General features: G+C 42.4%; 1 protein-coding gene across 1 annotated transcript in view; it reads right to left on the bottom strand.

The window, feature by feature from the left end:
* The window catches only part of LOC144499246 (uncharacterized), a 163272-nt gene that overhangs the window by 113433 nt on the left and 27263 nt on the right, over window positions 1-22576 (bottom strand). The window contains exons 8-15 of the mRNA XM_078221363.1: window positions 10624-10741; window positions 10399-10537; window positions 6862-6972; window positions 4334-4403; window positions 2416-2553; window positions 1007-1171; window positions 531-625; window positions 20-146 (exon numbers count right to left, since the gene is read on the bottom strand). Of these exons, the coding sequence (XP_078077489.1) occupies window positions 20-146; window positions 531-625; window positions 1007-1171; window positions 2416-2553; window positions 4334-4403; window positions 6862-6972; window positions 10399-10537; window positions 10624-10741 (963 nt within the window). The remainder of the gene's footprint in view (window positions 1-19; window positions 147-530; window positions 626-1006; window positions 1172-2415; window positions 2554-4333; window positions 4404-6861; window positions 6973-10398; window positions 10538-10623; window positions 10742-22576) is intronic.

Below are 22576 nucleotides of genomic sequence, written 5' to 3'. Positions count from 1 at the left end.
AAAACAAAAGCTGACTTACCACAAACTTTTTCCCGCCAGTTGGTTAACATGACACCTTTGTTTGCACAAGCCCGAACGTAAGAATAGAGAGCAGCACACATGCAATCCTCGTTTTTGTCACAGTTGCAGCTGTCATACATACATTTCTAAATAAAAAGGCGAAGAAGAGTAACTTACCATCTCGTACAATACAAGTTGGAGAGAAGAGTGTGAGTAAAACCATCTTTACATTCATCTTTGCTTCTACATCAGGGGAAGATTCTAAATCAACTTGTTACATTACAACCGTGTTTTTGAGGTGAATAAGATGCAAAATCTGGAGCACGCAACTGTTACTCCCACATACGTACTGGGATATTTGTTGGAAAACTGAGGTGATATTCACTGGAAAATTGATCTGTAATCTTGCACAACTACTGGAAAACTAAAGCATCCAAACAATTTAAGTGTAGAAGCTGCTGGTTTTGGATTTTGAGAAATGCAAGGATTGTAAAAGCACTGGAGGCAGAAATAAGATATTATCAACCTACCACGAAATATTCGTTTGGTTGAACAGTGGAATGGCAGGGAGCAAATTCTCCTCCTGGCTCTTTTAAAAGGGAGCACCAGTACTCAGCATAGTTTTCTGAAAAATAATTTTGGATATATATTAGAATATTTCCTGAGTCAGAGAATCCCATTGTAAATAGTAAATTTCACTGCACCACTCACATTGATATGTCCCATACACTAAACTATTCAACCAGTTGGAATATAGCCAGATGTTTGCCCAGAAGTTCAAAGATCATGAAATCCTGTGCAAGAATAATTGGTTCTCATCTGGGACATAAATACTGAAACTTACCTTAGCTAGAATTAGCTTATTGTTCCCTGGGAACAGATTTCCAGTTTGCAGAAATATTTCAGATCTTTGAAAAAAATTGTTTACAATAGGGCAGAAACTGAAAGTTCTGATTTTAAATTAAGCATGCTAATCTCGCCCAAATCCAGTCTCTTTTGTTCTTACTGTTTTCCACACTGATAGCGCAGGGGTTTTCTAGACGATTTGATTTAACTCTGCATCTCTGCTGGGCTTTCCATGTGTTTGCAAAGGATGCAGCTGTCCCTTCAATTATGCCATTACTCGCCAGGAGATCATCGTGTAGAATGTCATTAAAATTCCCACAAAAACCTAGCAGAAACAAAACAAGATTATATTCAAACAAAGCCTTTAGATATTTACTTAAAAAGAAAAAAATTCACAAACATAAAGTTGGAATATAGCACTGGAGCAGATGAAGCTAGACAAAACTGTGACAGGAAAAAAAATGCTGAGAACAAACAAAATGCTGAGAGCAAACAGCTTAATGGGAAGGACTGAGTTAAGGACTAATCGTTAATTGGGATTCTATGAAGAAGAGGTTTGATAATGACCCTCACAAGAGACTTAGCTAATACTGAAGTCTTTGTAAATGAAGGTAAATGATTGGCCTGAGCGAAAGGATGAAGAAAGTAGACATAATGGTTATGTACTCTAATTGGGAAGCTGTGACTATTGGTGTTGTACAAGGATCTTTATTGGTGCCTCAACTATTCACTATTTATTAATGACCTGGATAATAGAATAAATACCCACCTATTCAAAATTGCCAATGACACAAAGGTAAGTGGTTGTAGATGGAAGCATCAGATTACAGAGATCCTAATGGGCAAAACTGTGGCAATTGGGGAAGAAAAAGGGTCTATGGAGAGAAACTATTTCCACTGCTTGTGAAGTCTGGATTGGGGGGCATAGGTTAAAAATTAGAGCCATACCTTTCAGGAGTAAAATTAGTAAATAATTACCACCATAAAATATGCAGAAGTTTGGAAGTCTCTTCCTTAAAGAGAAATTAATGTATAGGGAATGTTATAGGGAAAAGGCAATTGTATGGAGTTAGATCACAGATTGGCCATGATATTCGTAAATGCTGGAACAGACTAAAGAACTAAATGATCCACTCTTGTTCCTGTGGTCTTATGATATTTGGAACCAAGAATTGGAATAGAATCATAGAATCCCTACAATGCAGAAGGAGGCCATTCAGTCCATCGAGCTTGCACCAACAACAATCCCACCCAGGCCCTATTCCCGTAACCCCATGTATTTGCTCTGCACCCCCTGACGCTAAGGAGTAATTTAGCATGACCAATCCACCCAACCTGCACATCTTTGGAATGTGGGAAGAAACTGAAGCACCAGGAGGAAATCCATGCAGACACAAGGAGAATGTGCAAATTCCACACAGTCACCCAAGGCCGGAATTGAACCGAGTCCCTGAAGCTACGAGGCAGCAGTGCTAACCACTGTGTCATCATGCCACCCTTTTGTTTGAGTTGCCCATGAAGGAAGGTGACTTGCAATACTATTATAAATCCGAGATGTTCAATACTTACCGCATGTCTTCCCTTTGTATGATTGCTCCAGTGTTATGTAGACTTGCATCAGAGGAACTATTTGGACTTGCAGTTGCAGGCCAAACCGGGTCTCCAACAGGATGTGGAATGTCGATGGTTTGAAAACTGTATAATTTGCTGCAAAAACAAAGTTGTTCAATATTTATATAGCTACTGCCTTCTGGAACTAATCTCATACCCTACCCATCCCATCTTGTTATATGTAAGAAAGCAACAGGGCCCAATCAATTGTTACTCCTCTTGAGCTGAGCTAGTATCCAACTATTACAATACACTGCACCAATGTCTAGCTATTATTTCTGAAGTGTGATTTGTGTTGTAGTAGCAGTCTTTAAACTTACGCATTTCCTGAAGCAACTGTAACATTTTTACATACATGATTGAAGGTATTTTTGGTGAAAATTTGTTCATGTAACGTTGCTTCAAGCAGATCATGTTGAATCCCCAGGAGTAGATAGTGTCCCAGGACACTCAATCCACATAGCTTTCTTCAATGAGGAATGCCACAAAGGCTGTGCAAGGCTGGTCCTCAGCACTGGTTGTCCCCAGGAACAGATGTAAATCTCAAGCAACTCTATGCAAACAACTTTTCCTCTGTTATTTTAATTCATGGTATTATATTCCTACAGACATTAGATTTAGCTTACAAAGGAGGTACAGTTTTTGACTTAACATTCAAAATAATTAGAATATTGCTTAGGCTGACATGTGGCCAAACATCTTTAAGTACTTTTGGTTGATTCCTAGGTATTTCTCGTCAGTTTGATTTGCATTCAATTCCTCACCATGGGTATTGTCTGAGCAGAATGTAAAGGTACTGCAAGCTCCTGCACAAATGTTAGGCATTTCATTCTAGTTGGTAACTTTTAACAATAGCTCAGCTAATCCTTGACCCACAAATTTGAAGAAGACTGTTTTTATTTTCCTTCATTTTGCAAAGAGTGTCCATATATGATTCACAGATGTGTGAATGTACATAGTCTGTAACTGAGAAAGTTAGGACCATTTAGATTAGGAATTACAAGCTTTAAAGTTATCTTGGATTGTATATTGGTAGAGTCACATGCATTTATTATTTTTTGTGTGGGAGTGGTAAGAAATAGATTAATCTCATTGTAAAAGTATATTCTATACATTCATATTTCTATGTAACATAAATTTATTGGTTTATAATCATGATTTGTCTCACTAGAATGTTTTAAATCTTTGGCAATATATAAGGACTAAATATTATGATTCTAAGGACATGCTACTGTTTGAATAGATATTGAATGGTAATCTAGACCAGGAGGAAGACAAGGTCAGCTTTTTGAGTGTGACTAATGACAAGGAAGAATCTCTATGCCATCCCATGGAATTTGAAACATAGTTAAAGTTGATTATGCAGTAGAACAGCGTACACCATCTTGGTTAAAAATAAACAACACTGCTGTTTTCTAAATAATTCAACTCCCTGTGCTTGTTAAAACACTTCCCACTCTCTCTCATTAGTAGAATTATAATTTAACCTGATTCACATCTTATAAACTGTATTTCCTTCAGGATCATCACACGCTAGGACAAAGGCCTGAGAACATTTTTGCAATTATTGTGAATCCAACTTTTTAATCCTTATTTACATGTCAAGATATTAGTAAAAGCAATTATTATTGGCCTATTAGCAGAACATGTTGAATTCGATGACTCTTTTAGCTTAATGTGAGAACTAATACTGATAGTTATTCAACAAATATTTTGACAAACACGCTTCTGTGATTCTGTTTGGTGATATGAATAAATCCTGAAAATTCACTAGAATTATTTGACAGATGTACACGAGTCCCTAAAATATTGGTAACCCTCCTTTAAAAAAAGTGGCAAAATACCTGCAACAAATTGCATAGGGACTGGTTCCTACCTGTCACTAGTGGTAATGTCACTTTCAATCCATTAAGAAGAACATTCCCATCATCTTTAAAAATAAGAATCTGAAAATTAAACAAATAATCTTAGATGAATGCAGCACAGTAAACATTTAAGATTAAATGAAGAACTAATATAGTAGTTTTATTCCAGAGGTAAGTACCCATTTTCATTAGGGAATTATATTAAAAAGTAATTACTACTGTGGAAGAGAATGAGAGAGATGAGATTTTGATTTGGTTTGATTTATTATTGTCACATGTATAAGCATTGATAAGCATTGCTTCTTGCGCGCTATGCAGACAAAGCATACCATTCATAGAGAAGGAAACAAGAGAGTGCAGAATGTAGTGTTACAGTCATAGCTAGGGTGTAGAGAAAGATCAACTTAATGCAAGGTAAGTCCATTCAAAAGTCTGACAGCAGCAGGGAAGAAGCTGTTCTTGAGTCGGTTGGTACGTGATCTCAGACTTTTGTATCGCAGGCCACAGGCAATTATGATTAGAGGATGATAAGATTGGGTTTTAGAAGCATGAAGCTTGTAGGAGAGAGAAAAATTGAAGGAGTGCCAAAATTGTGGGATGTTGTGTATACAATGGGGCAGTGTAATGAGTTTTCCCTTCAGTGAGGGAAGTGTTGGACAGTGTAAAAGAAGAAGGATCAGAGGAACACTGGCTTGGAAAGTATAAATAAAATAGAGAAGGAGTTGAGAAAGATTACAATGGAGTGAGATATATATAGGGCAGAATGGTGGCATACTTGTTAGCACTGTTGTCTCACAGCGCCAGGGACCTGGGTTCAATTCCCAGCTTGGGTCACTACCTGTGCGGAAACATAGAAACATAGAAAAACTACAGCACCAACAGGCCCTTCGGCCCACAAGTTTTGCCGAACACATCCCTACCTTCTAGACCTACCTATAACCCTCCATCCTATTAAGCTCCATGTATTCATCCAGGAGTCTCTTAAAAGACCCTATTGAGTTCGCCTCCACCACCACTGACGGCAGCCGATTCCACTCGCCCACCACCCTCTGTGTGAAAAACTTACCCCTAACATCTCCCCTGTACCTACCCCCCAGCACCTTAAACCTGTGTCCTCTCGTAGCAGACATTTCCACCCTGGGAAAAAGCTTCTGAGAGTCCACCCGATCTATGCCTCTCAACATCTTATACACCTCTATTAGGTCTCTTCTCATCCTTCGTCTCTCCAAGGAGAAAAGACTGAGCTCCCTCAGCCTATCCTCATAAGGCATGCCACTCAATCCAGGCAACATCCTTGTAAATCTCCTCTGCATCCTTTCAATCTTTTCCACATCCTTCCTATAGTGAGGCGACCAGAACTGAGCACAGTACTCCAAGTGGGGTCTGACGAGGGTCTTATATAGCTGCATCATTATCCCCGGACTCCTAAACTCAATCCCTCGATTGATAAAGGCCAGCACACCATACGCCTTCTTAACCACCTCCTCCACCTGCGGGGCCGATTTTAGAGTCCTATGGACCCGGACCCCAAGGTCCTTCTGATCCTCTACTGTACTAAGAGTCTTTCCCTTTATATTGTACTCCTTCATCCCATTTGTCCTACCAAAATGGACCACGACGCATTTATCTGGGTTGAAGTCCATCTGCCACTTGTCCGCCCAATCTTGCATCCTATCTATGTCCCTCTGTAACTTCTGACATCCCTCCAGACTATCCACAACCCCACCAACCTTCGTGTCGTCGGCAAACTTACCAACCCATCCCTCCGCTTCCTCATCCAAGTCATTTATGAAAATGACAAACGCAGTACTCAAACTGGCGCCAGAGTGTGGTGACTAGGGAATTTCCACAGTAACTTCATTGCAGTGTTAATGTAAGTCAACTTGTGACACTAATAAATAAACTTTCCACAGTAACTTCATTGCAGTGTTAATGTAAGTCAACTTGTGACACTAATAAATAAACTTTCCACAGTAACTTCATTGCAGTGTTAATGTAAGTCAACTTGTGACACTAATAAATAAACTTAAACTTATATTAGGCTAGAAGATGGTAAAGGGATTGCCTTCTCCTGTTTCAAATTGAAAAGTATGTGAGGCCTATCGGAAAAACACTGCAGAGACATATAAGTTAGAGAGACATGAATATACACAGACTTCACAGATCAAAGTTTATTATGGAAAATAAAAGCTCATGGATTAAGGGTAACATACTGGCATGACTGAAGATTGGCTGGGTAACAGGAAATAGAGACTTGGTGTAAATGGATCTTTTACTGATTGGCAAAATGTGATGAGTGGTGTGTCACAGGGATCAGTGCTGGGGCCCCAAATATTTACAATTTATAAAACTGACTTGGCTGTAGGAACTGAAGGCATGGTTGCTAAATTTGCTGACGACACAAGGATGGGTAGGAAACAAAATTGTGAACACAATGTAAGGAGGCTGCAAATAACATAGATAGGTTAAGTGAATGGCAAACTCAAAGGTTGTAGTGATAGCTACTAATTAGATTTGTCATGATATCTAAGGAACTTACATTATGCTTGTGATCAGTTGTTAACACCAGTGTTTTTAAGCAAGTTTCTGTTGGTACTGTTCCACATGGAACTATTTCTGCCAGCAATATGTACTGTTGCTTATCGCAGTCCTGTTAACGGATAAAAATGAGATGGTTATTATTCATCAGTTGGGATGCAGAAACAGGAATGACTAAAGGAAAACAATGCTTGATGTGACTATGCCACAAGCATAGTCAGTCCTTTTTTGATTCAATCCTATGGAAAAATGTGTCTATTTACTTACATAGTTCTATAAGTTACAAATATAGCTTTTAAACATTAATGACCAAATGCTGAACAGCATAAACCACACAGTCAGACAGTGACTTTAGAATGTTTCAAGATTGAACTGAACATTTTAGACTTTGAATATGAATGCTAAATAAACTTATGGTTTGTTTTATCAAATATAAATTATACTTTTAATGCCTTTGTGTCCAACTACTGCTGTTCTGGTTCTGTGGGAACTGGTTCCTATGTTGATCTTTCTAAAACCAGTTCAGGGATTGGACACTCATTTGTAAAATAATTTCAATTAAACATTAAGGCTTCCTTGATGTCTTGACCATAAAAAACTCTATAGAATTGACTATATAAGTTCAAATTTTAGTTTGATATGTTGACATTTTATGATATCAGTTAGATATACAGATGACAAAGCACTGAGAACAAGCACAGAAGAAGGATTGCAACACGAGTAGATAGACTAGAAACAGCAGGCATGAACTTTGGAATGAACGTGAACTGTGACAAGACCAAAGTGACGCAAAATCATCAAGAAATATTCATATATTCAGAGAAGGAAAAGAACTAGAACAGGTGCAAAAATGTATTGAGGAAGCATAATATCAGCAAGTGGAAGGTGAAACAAAAAATTAAAAACAAGGGTCACTCTGAGAAATGCTGTATTTAGTAAGAGATGGTTGCTAATCAGAAAGCTGAATAAGCAACTGAAAAAACAACTTATAAAGTGTTTGATTTGGAATGTTGTTTTGTATGGATGTGAGGCTTGGGCCAGATGGAAAGTGGATACCAATCTGTTACATAGCTTTGACTTGTGGGTTTGGAAGAAAATGGAAATGATTAGTTGAACAGAAAAAGTAATAAATGATATGATGCTGTGGAGAGTGAACAAACAGAAATTTGCTGAATGTAATTTGGAACAGACAGAAAGTCTGGGTCGGGCACATCTTAAGAGGAAAGTGACTATTAAGATACATTATAGAGGGAAGATTTCAAGGAAAAAGAGGAATAGGAAGGAAAAGAATATAAATGCTGGATGGCTTGAAAATTGAAGGTCATTTTTTAAAAATGAAAAGACTGGAACAGGGTAGAGAGACATGGAAAAGACTATGAGCCAAAGACCTGCCTTCGTGTAGAGCACACATGATGATGATGAACTTGATATTTTTCCTCAAGAATCTCCTGAAGTCAGACAGAAATTACCGATCTGAGAATCTGTACAGTGCAGAAAGAGGACATTCGGCCCATCAAGTTTGCACTGACAGCAATCCCACCCTATCTCCGTAATTCCACATATTTACCCTGCTAATCCTCCTGATACTAAAGGGCAATTTAGCATGGCCAATACACCTAACCTGCACATTTTTGGACTGTGGGAGGAAACCGGAGCACCTGGAGGGAATCCATGCATACAGGGCGAGAACATGCAAGCTCCATACAGACAGACAGTCACCCAAGTCCAGAATTGAACCCGGGTCCATGGCACTGTGAGGCAGCAATGCTAACCACTGTGCCACCGTGCTGCCCCAAATGCTGTCCCCATTATTTGTCTGCTGCTGAAAAACAGTAAATTCTTTCTAGCATATGGCTATGAGCATCAAAATGCCTCTGACACATATGGATCTGTGAGAATTGATAGGCTATTCATTTTAGGCAGGACATAACAGCTGAGTCCATCCTATATTCACTTGACACATACATACATGCACTTTCTACCAGGAGCCACTGAATAGTGATCAAGAACTAGAAACCTGTGATCTATAGAAGTGCAACAAACAAAGGGTCACATTTCAGAGTTTTCTTTTCCTGAAAAAAATTCCTTCCTTAGGAGATGAAGTTGGCAAGAATCCGTGAAACAGCAGATGCTTTGATTAGGCTGAAGAGAGAAAACAGCTTCGACTTGCTCCACTTCCTGAGCTGATCAAAAACCATACACACCATTGAAGCAAGGCCTACTGAGTTCTGTCATATTGTTCTGCTTTCTGATATCTTTTTTATTTGACTCTGAATTCAATCCTGAACTCTGCATCAGTTAGTTTCATCTGGCTTCAATCCTAGCAAACACAAGTGGGGCCATCGCCCTTTACTCCACATGAAAAAAAATCAGCTCCTGTATTGATTAGTGAAGGTCATTTGAGAAAATTAATAACACACTAGTGTATCTCCTGTGGCATAGACTATGGATTCTCTGGTGTCCTGAGCTTACTTTAGCTTAAATACGTTTTGTGGAAATGTAAGCAATTGTGGCTGTTTATCACTCGATCAATTAGATGTCAGTAAATTGATTGTAAATTTCAAGCTCCTGACCTGCTTTTTTTCTGTGATTGTTTTGCATTGTAAAAATCTGAAGCATTAGACGATACCTCTCAGTAGACTACGGGCAGGATTTTTTGGCCACGCTCGCCCCGAAAGCGGAAAATCATGTCAGATGCCAACGGACCTTTCCATAGTCCGTCCCTCGCCTGCTCCGGTTGTCATGGAAAATTCGCCCGTACATCTTATGCCAAATTGTCATATCAAAATTGGTCATGAAGAGATCATTTTCTGTCAACTCTAATCTACTTCTGTGTTCAGTTCAAATGGTGGATGTTCTGTACTATAGGGTTTTAAGGAACTCTTTTATTGAAATTCCTCACTAGTAGTTGCATAGGAATTATATCTCATTAGCAGTGGCATCGTATGATGGGTTCTGCAGCTACTTGAACCATTTTGTTACATTTTCTAAGACACTTAAAACAAAAAAAACTCTGAAAAGCTGATCTAACCACAGAACTATTGAAAGATGATTAATAAAAAGACGGATATGGGTTGATTTGTCCTGGATGCCTTGATAAGCAAGGGAGCGAAAAGTTATTGAGGGGTAGATGGGAATGTGATCTTGAGGTTATAATCAGATCAGCCAAGGTCTTATTGAATGATGGAGTAGGCTTGAGAGGCCAAGTAGTCTACTGCTGTTCCTAATTGGTATGTTGGTATGTTCATGGCATGAAAAAGGCTCTTGTCCCAATTCCCCATGAACAGCTAATTAAACAGTTTTAGTAGTAAGTATTCTGACAATCCTTCCCCATTCATGACCCTTGCCACCCAGGAGACAACAGAAATAAGAAATATATCAAAAATAGCAATGTAGTACAATTAGTATAATATACATGTATAATGTACTATGAATCTGACTTGGCACCAACAAAAAACAGACACCAATGCAGCATATTATTACTGTCTACAAATTATTTGACACGTTACAGAAATAAATATTTACAAGATATTATTACCTTGGAGAGAATGTAATAGCAGTCTCCGTGATGTGTGTATTTCATGCCATCAAAAGTGGAGACATGTGCTCCCCCCTCGAATGAACAGACACCTGGACAAGGTAGATTTTTGCACAGCCATTTACCTCCATTGCAGACACTTAAATTGTAAGGAATACCAATTTAGTACATTTATTCAAAGCTAAGTACAAGTTTTTGCAGGAGCAGAATTAATGTTGACTGTACCATTCTTCACATCCTGCTGAAATCAGAGCGCCTGGATTGTAACGTTTGCCATTCATTGCACATTTGCACTCCTTCACACTAATGCACTCAGTCCCAGAATAATCATCAAGCACCATTCCTGAAAAATATAAAGCATGAATATAATTATTCCACAGTACTTCTAGTTACTTTCTATGGGAGGGAAGATAATTGAAAAGCTTTATGGGTCTTTTATGCATATCAAGGTGTTGAGCAATGGAACACTTTGATACCTCCTCCATGATTGAATATAGAGGATAGGTTACATTCAGGTTAGAGCTCCCTTTACACTTTACCTAAAATATATCTTACCACCAACTCACACAAACACCCTTTATATGTTCTGTTTCTGTTATGTTCATGGAATTTGAATATTGCTAACAAGGCCAGTAATTATTGCCCATCCCTAATTGTCTTTAAGAAGCTGATGAATAGCCTCCTACTTGAACTGCTGCAGTCCACGTGCTGTATAGGTGTACCTACACCCACAGTATTGTTGGGGAGAGAATTCCAGGATTTTGACCCAGTAATGATGAAGGAATGGCAACATAGTTCCAAGTCAAGATGGTATGTGGCTTGGAAGAGAATTTTCAGATTAAGATGTTACCTTGCACCTGGTGTCCATGTTCCTCTTCGTGGTAGAGGTCAGGGTGTTTGCATGGTGTTGAAGGAGGCTTGCCAAGTTGTAGCAGTGCATCTTGTAGATTTTATACACTGTGTTCACTGTGAGCCAGTGGTGGAGAGAGTAGATATGTAAGCAAGTGGATGGGGTACTGATCAAGCAGGCTTTTTGTCCCAGATGGTGTCAAGCTTCTTAAGTGTTATTGTAGCTGCACTCATCCAAGAAAGGGGCGAGTATTCCATCACACTTCTGATTTACGCTTTGTAGATGGTGAAGTCAGGTGGTGAGTCACTCACTGCAGAATTCCCAGCCTCTGACCTATTCTTGTAGTCACAGTTTTTATTTGGCAGGTCCAGTTATGTTTTTGGTCATTGGTGTCAGGGTACCAGATCAGAAACCCCAAGGTATATTGTGAATCCAGACTAGACCCCAATAATTTTCTATTTTGGCATTAATGTGAGGATGTTTCATTCCAGGCATGATTCTACTGGGAAGCTTTTATCAAAACAAACTCTATTTAACAACACAGTTTAATTGTGACAACTGAATCAGCTTAATCTTTAACAACTGAATAATACTTAAACATGAAAAGATACAAGAACTGCCAACCTATCTCTATAAGTTCCAATCAGCCAAAATCTCCCTTATAGACTTAACCTCCTTTAAAATTAGTTCGAAAAACACAGGTATACAGGTATACCAACATCTCTTGAGAGAGAGAGACACCTGTTTCTTCTGGCAGCTCAAACAGTAACTGTTAGTATTTTTTTTAAATGAAAAATGCAAGCTTAACTCCTTCCATTAACCACATGAATCTGTCCCTGTCAATAAACCTAACCAAAACTCTACACTGAAACCAAAGGGAAGACCCAAGAAAACACAAACACATTAATCCTGCCTAAAATAAACACTCGGGGCCCCATTTTGATTCTATAAGTGCTGGGCGGACTTGAAACTGGGAATGTTTCAGGTCCGATTTTTAGACTCGTTCTCAGGTGCTTCATGCTCACTCAGCCTGCAAAAATATCAGCGATTCCGAATCACGCTCCACAAGCCAGTAGACGGGGCTTAATGCGTCCAAAACCCTGCAGCTCCGATCGGAGCCTCCCACTGCACATGTGCAGAAAAAAAATGATAGAATGCTGCTCCCCTGCCACATCCCTCCCAGGCCAGATAATGCCTCCCCCCTGGCCCCCACAGACATTGCCTCACCTCCCCAACATTACGGACTGCCTTATCCTCCCACCCCATGCCACCCAGATGGGCCCCCCTTCCCTCCACCGATCTCAGGCAGAGTGACAGCGCACCCCCCTCCCCCCCCCCCCCCCCTCCCCTCCCCGGCCCCCCCCCCCCCCCCCCCCACGGATCTCAGGCAGAATGGCAGCGGAACCCCCTTCTGCCGACTGATCTCAGACAGAATGGCAGTGGACCCCACTCCCCCCCCCCCTCCGCCCCCACTGATCTCAGGCAGGATGGTGGCACATCCCCCCTTCCCCTCCACTGCTCTCAGGCAGAATGGCAGCATACCCCCCTTCCCCTCCACCGATCTCAGGCAGAGTGGCAGCGGACCCCCTTTCCCCCCTACTGATCTCAGGCAGAGTGATTCCCCTCACCCTGGACCCTCCTGCACAAGGCCCCCATCTCCTCTGACCTCCGATGGCTGTGTGACACCTCCCTCTCTCTCCCCTGTCCCCAATGATTGAGGCACTGATCCACTACCACCCTCCTTCCCATCAGCACACCTGCAAGTGCTCACTTGCCTTCCCCTCAATGCTAACAAGCAAACTGCATGGAACTTGCTGGAATGTTCTGCCAAACTGCCTGCAGCTGATCTGCCCTAACAAGGGGCAGCTCCATTAAAACACAAGAATGGACAGGCAGGCAGTACAGGACAATGTGCGCATGACCAGCACCCCCCCCCCCCCCCCCTTCCCATACCCCCCGATTTTCTGAGGGCGACGTGGGAGGCTACTGGATGCTGCAGAGGCAAGGCGGGACACACGCTTCCCCCCAGGAGGACGCAGACCAAGGGGGGCTGATGGAAATGCGGTCTGGGAGGTAGTCGCCGCCTTGGTCAGTGCCAGGGCATTGCTCCCCCCCCCAAACTGGGAAGCAGTGCCGGAAAAAGGTCAATGACCTCATCCGTGCAGCAAGTGTGAGTGCTGAACCTCATCTTGCATCGTTCCCCCAAATTTCCCCCAGATCCTCCATTCCCAAGCATCCTGCATGCTTCCAGCTCCTAACCCCCAAGTACCTCCTTCCTATCCCCCCCAATGAGCCCCACTGTGTTTTCCCTCTAAGGGCCACCACCTGATACTCTGCAGAAGTCACGCCATCATTTCTTTCATGTAGAAGACCGACCATAACACCCATGAGAGGGCGAAAACGGGGTGGTGAGCCAGACCCCCAGGTCCTCACCCCCTTTGAGGAGCGGACGCTGGAGCTCTCCAGAGAAGGGGAGACGCGGGCTGTCAGCGACAGCATGGTCGGGCTGCCGTCAAGACATGAGCACCTGTCAATCCTCCACTCACTTTGAGGCAACTTCTCGGGGGCATGAATTTTGGGTGCGAGGGGCAAGGTTTAAAGGAGATGTATGAGGCATGTTTATTTGCACAGAGTGTAGTGGGTTCCTAGAACTTGCTGTCGGAGGAGGTTGCAGAGGTAGATACGAGAGTGACCTTTAAGATAGATACGAGAGTGACCTTTACAGCTACGTGAATGGGACGGGAATAGAGACATATGGTCCCCAGAAGGGTAGGGGGTTACAAATCAGAAGGGCAGCCTGGTCGCTACAGGCTTGGAGGGCCGAAGGGCCTATTCCTGTGATGTAATTTTATTTGTGCTTTATTCTACATTCAATGGAGAAACTGGAATCATGGGTTTTGCATCCCGGATTCCTCTCCCTCCTTTGCACCTAACCTTGTGTCCTGTGTTGCAGGGTCAGAACCGGATGCCCCGGGGCCTTCTGGACTACAGGCCCCTGCTGCAGCTCCTGTCCATCCTGTTCAGGACAGCTCGGACGAGTCCTCGGAGGATATGGGTAAAGGGACCTCCAAGGGTGGCACTGTTTTGGCATCAGCTTCCACCTCACAACTCACCATCTCAGACACTGACACATCGGTGGTCCAGTTAGTGGTGAGGTTTCTGGGTCACTCTCTGTTGAGCTCAACACATCTGATAATGTACATCAGGTGGAGGAGCGTCCGAAGCCTCTGGAATGCGGGGGCCTGCTGGAGGCAAGGGCTCAGCTGGCCCCAGGCTACATGCTGGGCCTCTGAGATCACTTCTCCCTCAGCTGCTGGAGATGCAGCAACTGAGCCAGGGGATGTAGGAGGGGCTGACAGCCACACTGGACCACCTGTGAGGCTGTTGGGAGGGGTCCCAATGCTTTCAGGCAGACCAGCTATTGCCTGTCCTGCGCGGATCCCAGGCCAACACTGCAAGGGTGGCGTCTGCAGTGGAAAGCCTGGGGCAGGGGATCCTCACCATGAGTGGCAGGCTCCAAGCGATGGCCGAGTCATAGCAGGCCACAGCAGAGTCCCAGAGGGCCATAGCTGAGGGATTGAACAGGCTTCTCAAGATTCTGCGGCCCATGGCTGAGAGGCTCGAGAACTTGCAGGAGACTCAGCGGGACATCACTGAGACAAACGGGCTACGGCAGTAGCCCTTGAGAACGTGGCCCAGTCGCAGAGGGTCATGGCTGAGGGGCTGCAGAGTGTGGCCCAATCTCAGAGAGCATTTACTGCGACCATTGACAGGTGGCCCCCCCCAACTCAGGTGGCTATCACAGAGGGCTCGACCACCATGGATAGAACGCAGGTGGTCCTCCAGGACTGGCAGGCCAGGTGGCGCTGGAGCTTCTGGAGCTCACTGCAGAGGCACCACCGTCCCATGGAGTGACCCAGGGGCCCACAGGAACCCCAAAGGAGGTGGAAGGACTCAAACCAATGCCAGGCTCTTCCAGCCAGGAGACTGTGGCTGTGGCTATACCTTCTGACTCCCCCCTTCCTGACACCGGGGCATCTCAGGGGCAGAGGAATGAAGAGAGTGTCATGGAAATGTCGACTGCAGCCATGTCACCCTCATTTGAGCTGCCAGCCCTCCAGTGCCTGGGTGGTGTTCCAAGGTATGTTCTTCCTCTTCTTCATCCTCCTCCTCCTGGCCCCCTGTACATTAGGCATCCCCACAATGGCTGTGAACCCTGCAGCCCGGGCTTCCTTTTAAGCCTGGTCCAGGTTAAATTTGATGTACTGCCCAGCCTGGGCATACAGGGCTTCTGTGACCTGCTTGACACAGGTGTGCACAGTTGACTGGGAAATGCCACATACATCTCCACTAGGGGTCTGGAAGGAGCCAGTCGCATAAAAGTTCAGAGCGGTCGTCAATTTGACAGCCACCGAGAGTGGGTGCCTCCCCCTCCCGCCCCCTAATTCTAGGTGCCAGGTCCAGCAACAGGTTGCTCAGGTGTTGCACTGTCTCCTTTCGGAGGCGGAGACGTCGGCGGCACATGGTGTCCAACATTTGTTCAAATGACACTCAGGCACGGAATTGCCGAGGTCTCTGCTCCCTCCTTCTCCTTCTCCCTCTGGGTGAATGGCGGACACCTCCTGCCTCTGGTGGCATCTCCCTCTACTCCTGCAAGTGATAAGGCCCAGGCCTCCTGTACCCACGATTCTTCCTCAAGCTCCTCCTCCTCAGCTCCAGCAGCAACCAAAAGAACAGTAAGATCGATTGGTTGCAATGCAAAAGCCATCTCGTCACTCTGAAGGTGGGGAACGGGGCGGGTGGTGGGGGGGGGGGGGGGGGGGGGGGGGGGGGGAGGTGGTGGTGGTGGTTGGAGATGGAGAGGAAAACATGTACAGGTTAAAGAACGCTGCTTGCCCCTAGCCCATCAATGGTCACTGTCCATACCCCCAATTACCCCCGTCACATGCTCCCCAAAATCACAATCCCCCCAATTCTCCCAGCCACATGCTCCCCAAAATCACAGCTCCTTGAAAATTTAAAAGATGCAGTAGTGCAATTTGCAAGGGCTTTGTGCACATCCTTCAGCTGGAAGAGTGCTTGAGTGCACTGGGACCCAGCAGCAACACAAGACCCGAGGTCAGTGCTGAGGCCCGGATCCGTGCTGCAAGTCAGATATCGGAGACCCTGCTGAGCAATGCCCCACCCCCCACACATTCGCAGAGCTGCCACCGACCCAAGAACGAAAATGGCCACAATGAAAGGACACCCGTAAACAGCAGAGAGTCGTCGGATGCTAGGCACTTACCTCCTCACTGACCCTCACTGATGGAGTGCCCGAATCGGACTTTTATGGAGCATGTCTGTTTCGCACCGATTCCGGATTGGCGAATGCAGTGGTAAGGGGGGGTACTGCAGCCTGTTAAGTCAATTTAAATGCATGCAAATGCATTCAAATGGTTGTCGCGCCCGTTTTGGGCACGGTCCTGATCGCATCCATTTTTGGGCCTTGGTAAAGGGGGAACCGGGACGGAGGCAGGCGTGGATCGCGCTACTCGTTTCATGCCCGGCTTTACCAAGTTTTCGCGCATGAAAACGGGTGCAACATGATGGTAAAATCGGGCCCTCTAGGTCTAAAATGAGCACTTTTCCTGTACTCCCAACTACCAATTTAAAGATTTTTCTAGACAAATTGGCACCCTGCAAAACAGATCTGAATTCTAAACATACCTCTTAAAAGATAGAAATATATTTCTTAAAGGCACTGTATCATCACACCTCTTAAAAACATGAACCAATAATACAAAGGGATGACTTCATTTTTCAAAACTTCCAGTTTTCACAATATTAGTACTCTATAAAACACATACATCTTATTACATCTAAGTATGCAAACATAACAGCAGTATAAGCTAGTTTAGTCTTACTCTTCCAACATTGAATGTTCCCATCCTTCTTTCATCAAAGTTGTGATAAAAGTATTTGCAATCATGTTCTGTCTTACTGCTTTTCTCAACATGCTGCTGGTGTTCAGCTGCTTCCTCTTTCTTTACAGAGGCCTCCTTCTGGTGTTGATGCTGCTTTAATTCGAAGCCCGAGCATGATTTAATGGTCATGATTATAAATTAGTCCTGATGATGTCCTTAGAGAGCTGGGTAGAATCTGGAAGCTAAAACTTTGCCCTGAATGCATACCGACACAAACCACTTAAATTTGCTTTTTAACTTTCTTTGCTCACAGGTTTTGTCAGAGAGAACCTGTCCCTTTTGCACGCTTTCTCAGTTTCACACGTGTGTATTCAGGGTCACCCAGAAGGGTCGCTTTATCCCTAACCTCTTTCTTGTTAACTAGCCTTACTTCCTCTATCAGGTAGTCCAACTCCACCTTCTGTCAAAATTATTTCTAGAGTCTTCAATTTTTAGCTTTAGGTTATGATTTTCTTCTTTTCCTGTATTCTCGGCCTGCACTAGTGGATTTTCAATTATGACACAGCCCTCAACTCTGAAATTGTTAAAAAGCCCTCTTTTGTATTCTTCTCTTGAGGAAATAAACTGGACAATCTCATAGTGAAAATAAAAGGATATCTTTCTGTTCCAATGTAGTTTATTAATATCTTTGTTTGTTCTGGATCTCCATCACAATTTGATGAAATGCTATCGAAACCCAATTGATTTCTGAACCAATTCAAAATCATCTGCCATTTTTACTGCCATTCTCTCAGTTTTACCCTTTTGCACTTTTAGCATTTCAAGTTGAAATTTTCTTTCCAGTTACTGAAATTCTAATTTTCTCTCTTCTTCCCTTTTCTTTCTCTCTCTTACCTTCTGTTCCACCAGGACTATTCTTTCTTTTTCTTTTTATTCTGCCAGTTACTCTTTCTTTTTCCTCTCTCTATCTTTTATTATTAATTGCGATTCAAGATGTCTTCATTCTTTTTCTAGTTGTTTCAATTCTTCTTGTAATTGAATTCTAGCCAATTCCAATTCTTTAGACTGTGTTGCTGACAATTTTAAATGCTGAGCTATTATTGAAATTATCTCTGCCTTCCATGCCCCTTCAGGACAACCATAAATCCTGTGTTGTGTACTGATTAATATCTACTTTTTTAATTTGTTTGCTGGATTATCAGATGGGCAGATATTCAGCAAGATGGATCTTTCATAAGCATATTTACAGATAAATGTAGCCATTGAATCTCAAAAAATGCTTAACATGTTACTCATGAAGGTCTTTTTCATTATTAAAGATTGTCTTTTGGAATAATATCCACACTAGCCCTATTCCAAAGATCGATGGATCAGATTTTAAGTGGTCTCTCTGGTGTACGTTCCCTAGATTATATTCTAATGACAAGGTCCAGTGAACAAGAGCACTTGAGTAATTTAGAAGCAACATTGGAACGTCTTCAAGCATGAAAGAAAAGTATGACTTTTCCAGACATCCGTCCAGTATTTAGGTTTACATAAAGCACCTAAAAAGATGGAAGCTATTTTTGAAGCACCATAAATATGATGCATTTGAGGTATTTTCTAAGATTAGTAATTATGGCAAATTTGTCCCTATCTTAGTTACATTATTGAAGCCATTGAAACAATGATGGGACTGAACAACAGAATGTGAGAAAGCATACAAGGATGTCAAAGATGCTTTGCAGAAGTCTGAAGTATTGGTTCATTTTAATCTGAAACTCACATTTCTGCTTGCTTGTGATGCTGGACCTTATGGAATAGAGGCCATATTATAAAGGCATAATATGTGTTTTTCTCCCAAACACATATTATGCCTTTGGGAGAAAAACAACCAATAGCTTTTGCTTTGTGTACTCTGACTAGTGCTGAATCTAACTTTGCTCAGCTAGAAAAAGAAGCAATGAGTATACTTTTTGGCTTACCAAACTTTCATCATTACTTCTATGGTTATCATTTCACATTATTAACTGATCATCGACCCATAATTACTATTTTTGAGCCATAAAAAGCCACACCATCGTTAGCTGCTGGTTGATTGCAAAGATGGTTACTGATCTTGCCTGCACATTCCAACAATATAAAGTATCATTAATAAGAGTGCCATGCTAACGTTGATGCATTATCATGCCTACCTTTACTTACTGAGCAGATGCCACCAATTAGTTTTGCTAATATTCTTTATTTTTCGCTAGTAGATCATTTGTGACAGTTTTGCAAGTTCAGAGTCATACCAGAAATTATCCCATAATGGGGAAGGTAATGGATATGGTATTGAAAGGCTCCAAGCTGGAATGCATCATACGCATTCTGATTTGAAACCATACGTGTCAAGAAAGTTTGGGTTGACCGTCCAAGGTGAGTGTCTATTGTGGTGAATTCAAGTGATCATTTCTCCTCGTTTATGTGGAAAAGTTCTTGAATAACTACATGCAGGATGTCCTGAAATAGACCGGATGAAGGAATTAGCATGTAGTTATTTTTGGTGGCCGGGTGTGAATGTTCAGATTGAAGAAAAACTGGGACAGTGTCAATCTTGTTCACGAACAAGAAATACACCACTGTTGTTTCCTTTACACCCTTGGGAATGGCCTAAAATGCCACAGCAATGATTGAATGTAGATGTTGTTGGTCTGTTTGACATGTTCTTAGCCATAATTGATACACACTCAAAGTTGTTGTCATGAGATCCACAGAACTGAAAAAACCATTTAACAACGGGGCAGCATGGTAGCACAGTGGTTAGCACTGCTGCTTCACAGCTCCAGGGATCTGGGTTCGATTCCCGGCTTGGGTCACTGTCTGTGTGGAGTTTGTACATTCTCCTCGTGTCTGCGTGGGTTTCCTCTGGGTGCTCCGGTTTCCTCCCACAGTCCAAAGATGTGCGGGTTAGGTTGATTGGCCATGCTAAAATTGCCTTTAGTGTCCTGGGATGCGTAGGTTAGAGGGATTAGTGGGTAAATATGTGGGGATATGGGGATAGGGCTTGGGTGGGATTGTAGTCGGTGCAGACTCGATGGGCCAAATGGCCCCTTTCTGTGCTGTAGGGAGTCTAGGATTCTAAGATAGATTCACACAACTTGATGACATTTTTGAAAGATTTGGTAAAGTGTTCGCAATAATGGTTCACAGTTTACTTCACAAGAGTTTGAAGATTATCTCAAAGTAAATGGTATTCAGCATCTAAAATCTGTACCTTATCATCCATCAACCAATGGTTTAGCTGAAAGATTTGTACAATCCTTGGAACATTTTTAAAAAAGCTTCAGAAGAGCAAGATTTGTGAACATGTGTGAATAGCATTTCGGCATTGTATAGAAACACTAGTCACGTGACTATCTAATGTTCACCTGCTCTTAAAGAGAAAGTTGATAACTACATTTGATTTGTTATTACTTCCAGGAATCTCATAATAGAGTGCCAATAACAATTTCAAGTTCCTAGACAAAAAGTGAGGGCAAAACAATGCTCATTTCCACAAGGAGATTGAGTGTTAGCTCATAAATGTGCCATGCGTGAGGAATAAGTGCCAGCCATAGTTTTATCAAAAACAGGTCCAATTTCTTACACAGTTCAACTCAAAGATGAATTAGTTTGGTAATGCCAAGCTGACAATTGTTGTCATCAATTTCTCAAATCAGGTCCAGAAGTAACAACTTCTTTAGTCCCTAGTGTTGTGAATACTACTATGGAAGACTTAGTTGAATCTCAGTTGCCTGATGATTGTGTCTTTGCTATTATACCATGTGAGAATGATGCAGAATTAGTTCCAATAGAGAAGTGTTCACCAAAGTTCCAAATCATACTTCATGGGTCAAGCATAGCCAAATTCCAGAATGTTGTATATAACCAATGTGGAATAAGCATCCTCCTGATTTACTTTCTTGTTGACTGTGTATAATGATTAACAGTGCACAATACTGTGTCCAGAATATTATTATTGATCCTATGCATAACATCATAGTAATTTGTTGCCATTACCGCGTAAGTAAAAGGGGAGGTATGTTACATGTTTAATTGGTTGCAGGCCACATGACATGATCATGAGGTCATTGGAATGTTTCACAGGCTTCTATCTTAGTTTCATTTTCTGTTCTGTGCAGAGAACATCTCTTTCAATAAAACTGTTGTATGTTATTTTGAATCTACATGTATAAACCCCATATTTTCTTTTTGTTTAAAACCCACAACCCTAACATGGAACATTACAGTGGCAGACAGACATGGTTTGTGTCGGGTGGGGGTGGGGGAGGTGATATATTGGCTAGCTAACAGGAAACAGAATTGGCATAAATTGATCTTTTCTGCTTGGTAGGATATGAATGAAATGATGTGCTACAAGGCTCAATGTTCAGGCCTCAACTATTTGCAATTTACATAAATGATTTGGATGGAGGGACTGAAGGTGTGCTTGTTAAAGTTGCTGATGATAAGTAGAAAAGTAAATTGTGAAGAGGATGTAAAGAGCCTACAAAGGTACATAGATAGGTTAAGTGAGTGGGCAACAATCTGACAAATTGTCAATTTTGGCAGGGCAATTTTTTTTTTAAAAGCTTATTATTTAAATGGTGAGAGATTGCAGAGCTCTGAGGTGCAGAGTGATCTGGGTGTCATATTGCATGAATCACAAACGGCTAGTATACAGGTACAGCAAAGCTAATAGAAGGTTATCATTTATTGTGAGGAGAATTGATTACAAAAGTAGAGAGGCTATGCTTCAGTTGTACAGGGCATTGACAAGACCACAACTCGAGTATTGTGTCCATTATTGGTCTCTTTATTTAAGAAAATATGTAAATACATTAAAGTAGTTCAGAAAAGGTTTACTGCCATGGGATGGTTGGGTTGTCTTAACAGGAAAGGTTGGAGGGGTTAGATTTATATCCACTAGAGTTTAGAAGAGTAAGAGATGACTTGATTAAAACCTTTAAGATCCTGAGGAGCCTTGACAGGACTAGGACTCACAGTTTAGGCGTCATTCATTTAAGACAGCGGTGAGGAGAATTTTTTTCTCTGAGGGTTGTGAGTCTCTGGAATTCTCTTCCACAAAGGGCAGGAAGCAGAATCTTTGAATATTTTTAACACAGGGCTTGATAGATAGAAACAGATGAAAGGTTTTTGGAGAGGCAAGACTATGGGGGATGATTCTCCCGGCCCCGCAGCGCTACTCGTGTAATGCAGCAAGCTAGGAGATATCAGCAGGGAGCATGTAGCGGGATTCGTGACTGGCATCCAGCCGATCGCGACTGTCCCAGGCTATTTTTTAAAAAATAATCAGCCTCACCGCGGAAATCAGCGAGAGGCTGATTACCATATGGAAATTTACATTTCAATATCAGTAGCGAGCCCGTGATGGTATCCACTCCGTTGGGAGAGCTTTCAC

This window comes from Mustelus asterias, chromosome 9 (genome assembly GCF_964213995.1).
Source record: "Mustelus asterias chromosome 9, sMusAst1.hap1.1, whole genome shotgun sequence".
NCBI lineage: Eukaryota > Metazoa > Chordata > Chondrichthyes > Carcharhiniformes > Triakidae > Mustelus > Mustelus asterias.
This window is presented reverse-complemented; position numbering and strand designations above follow the sequence as displayed.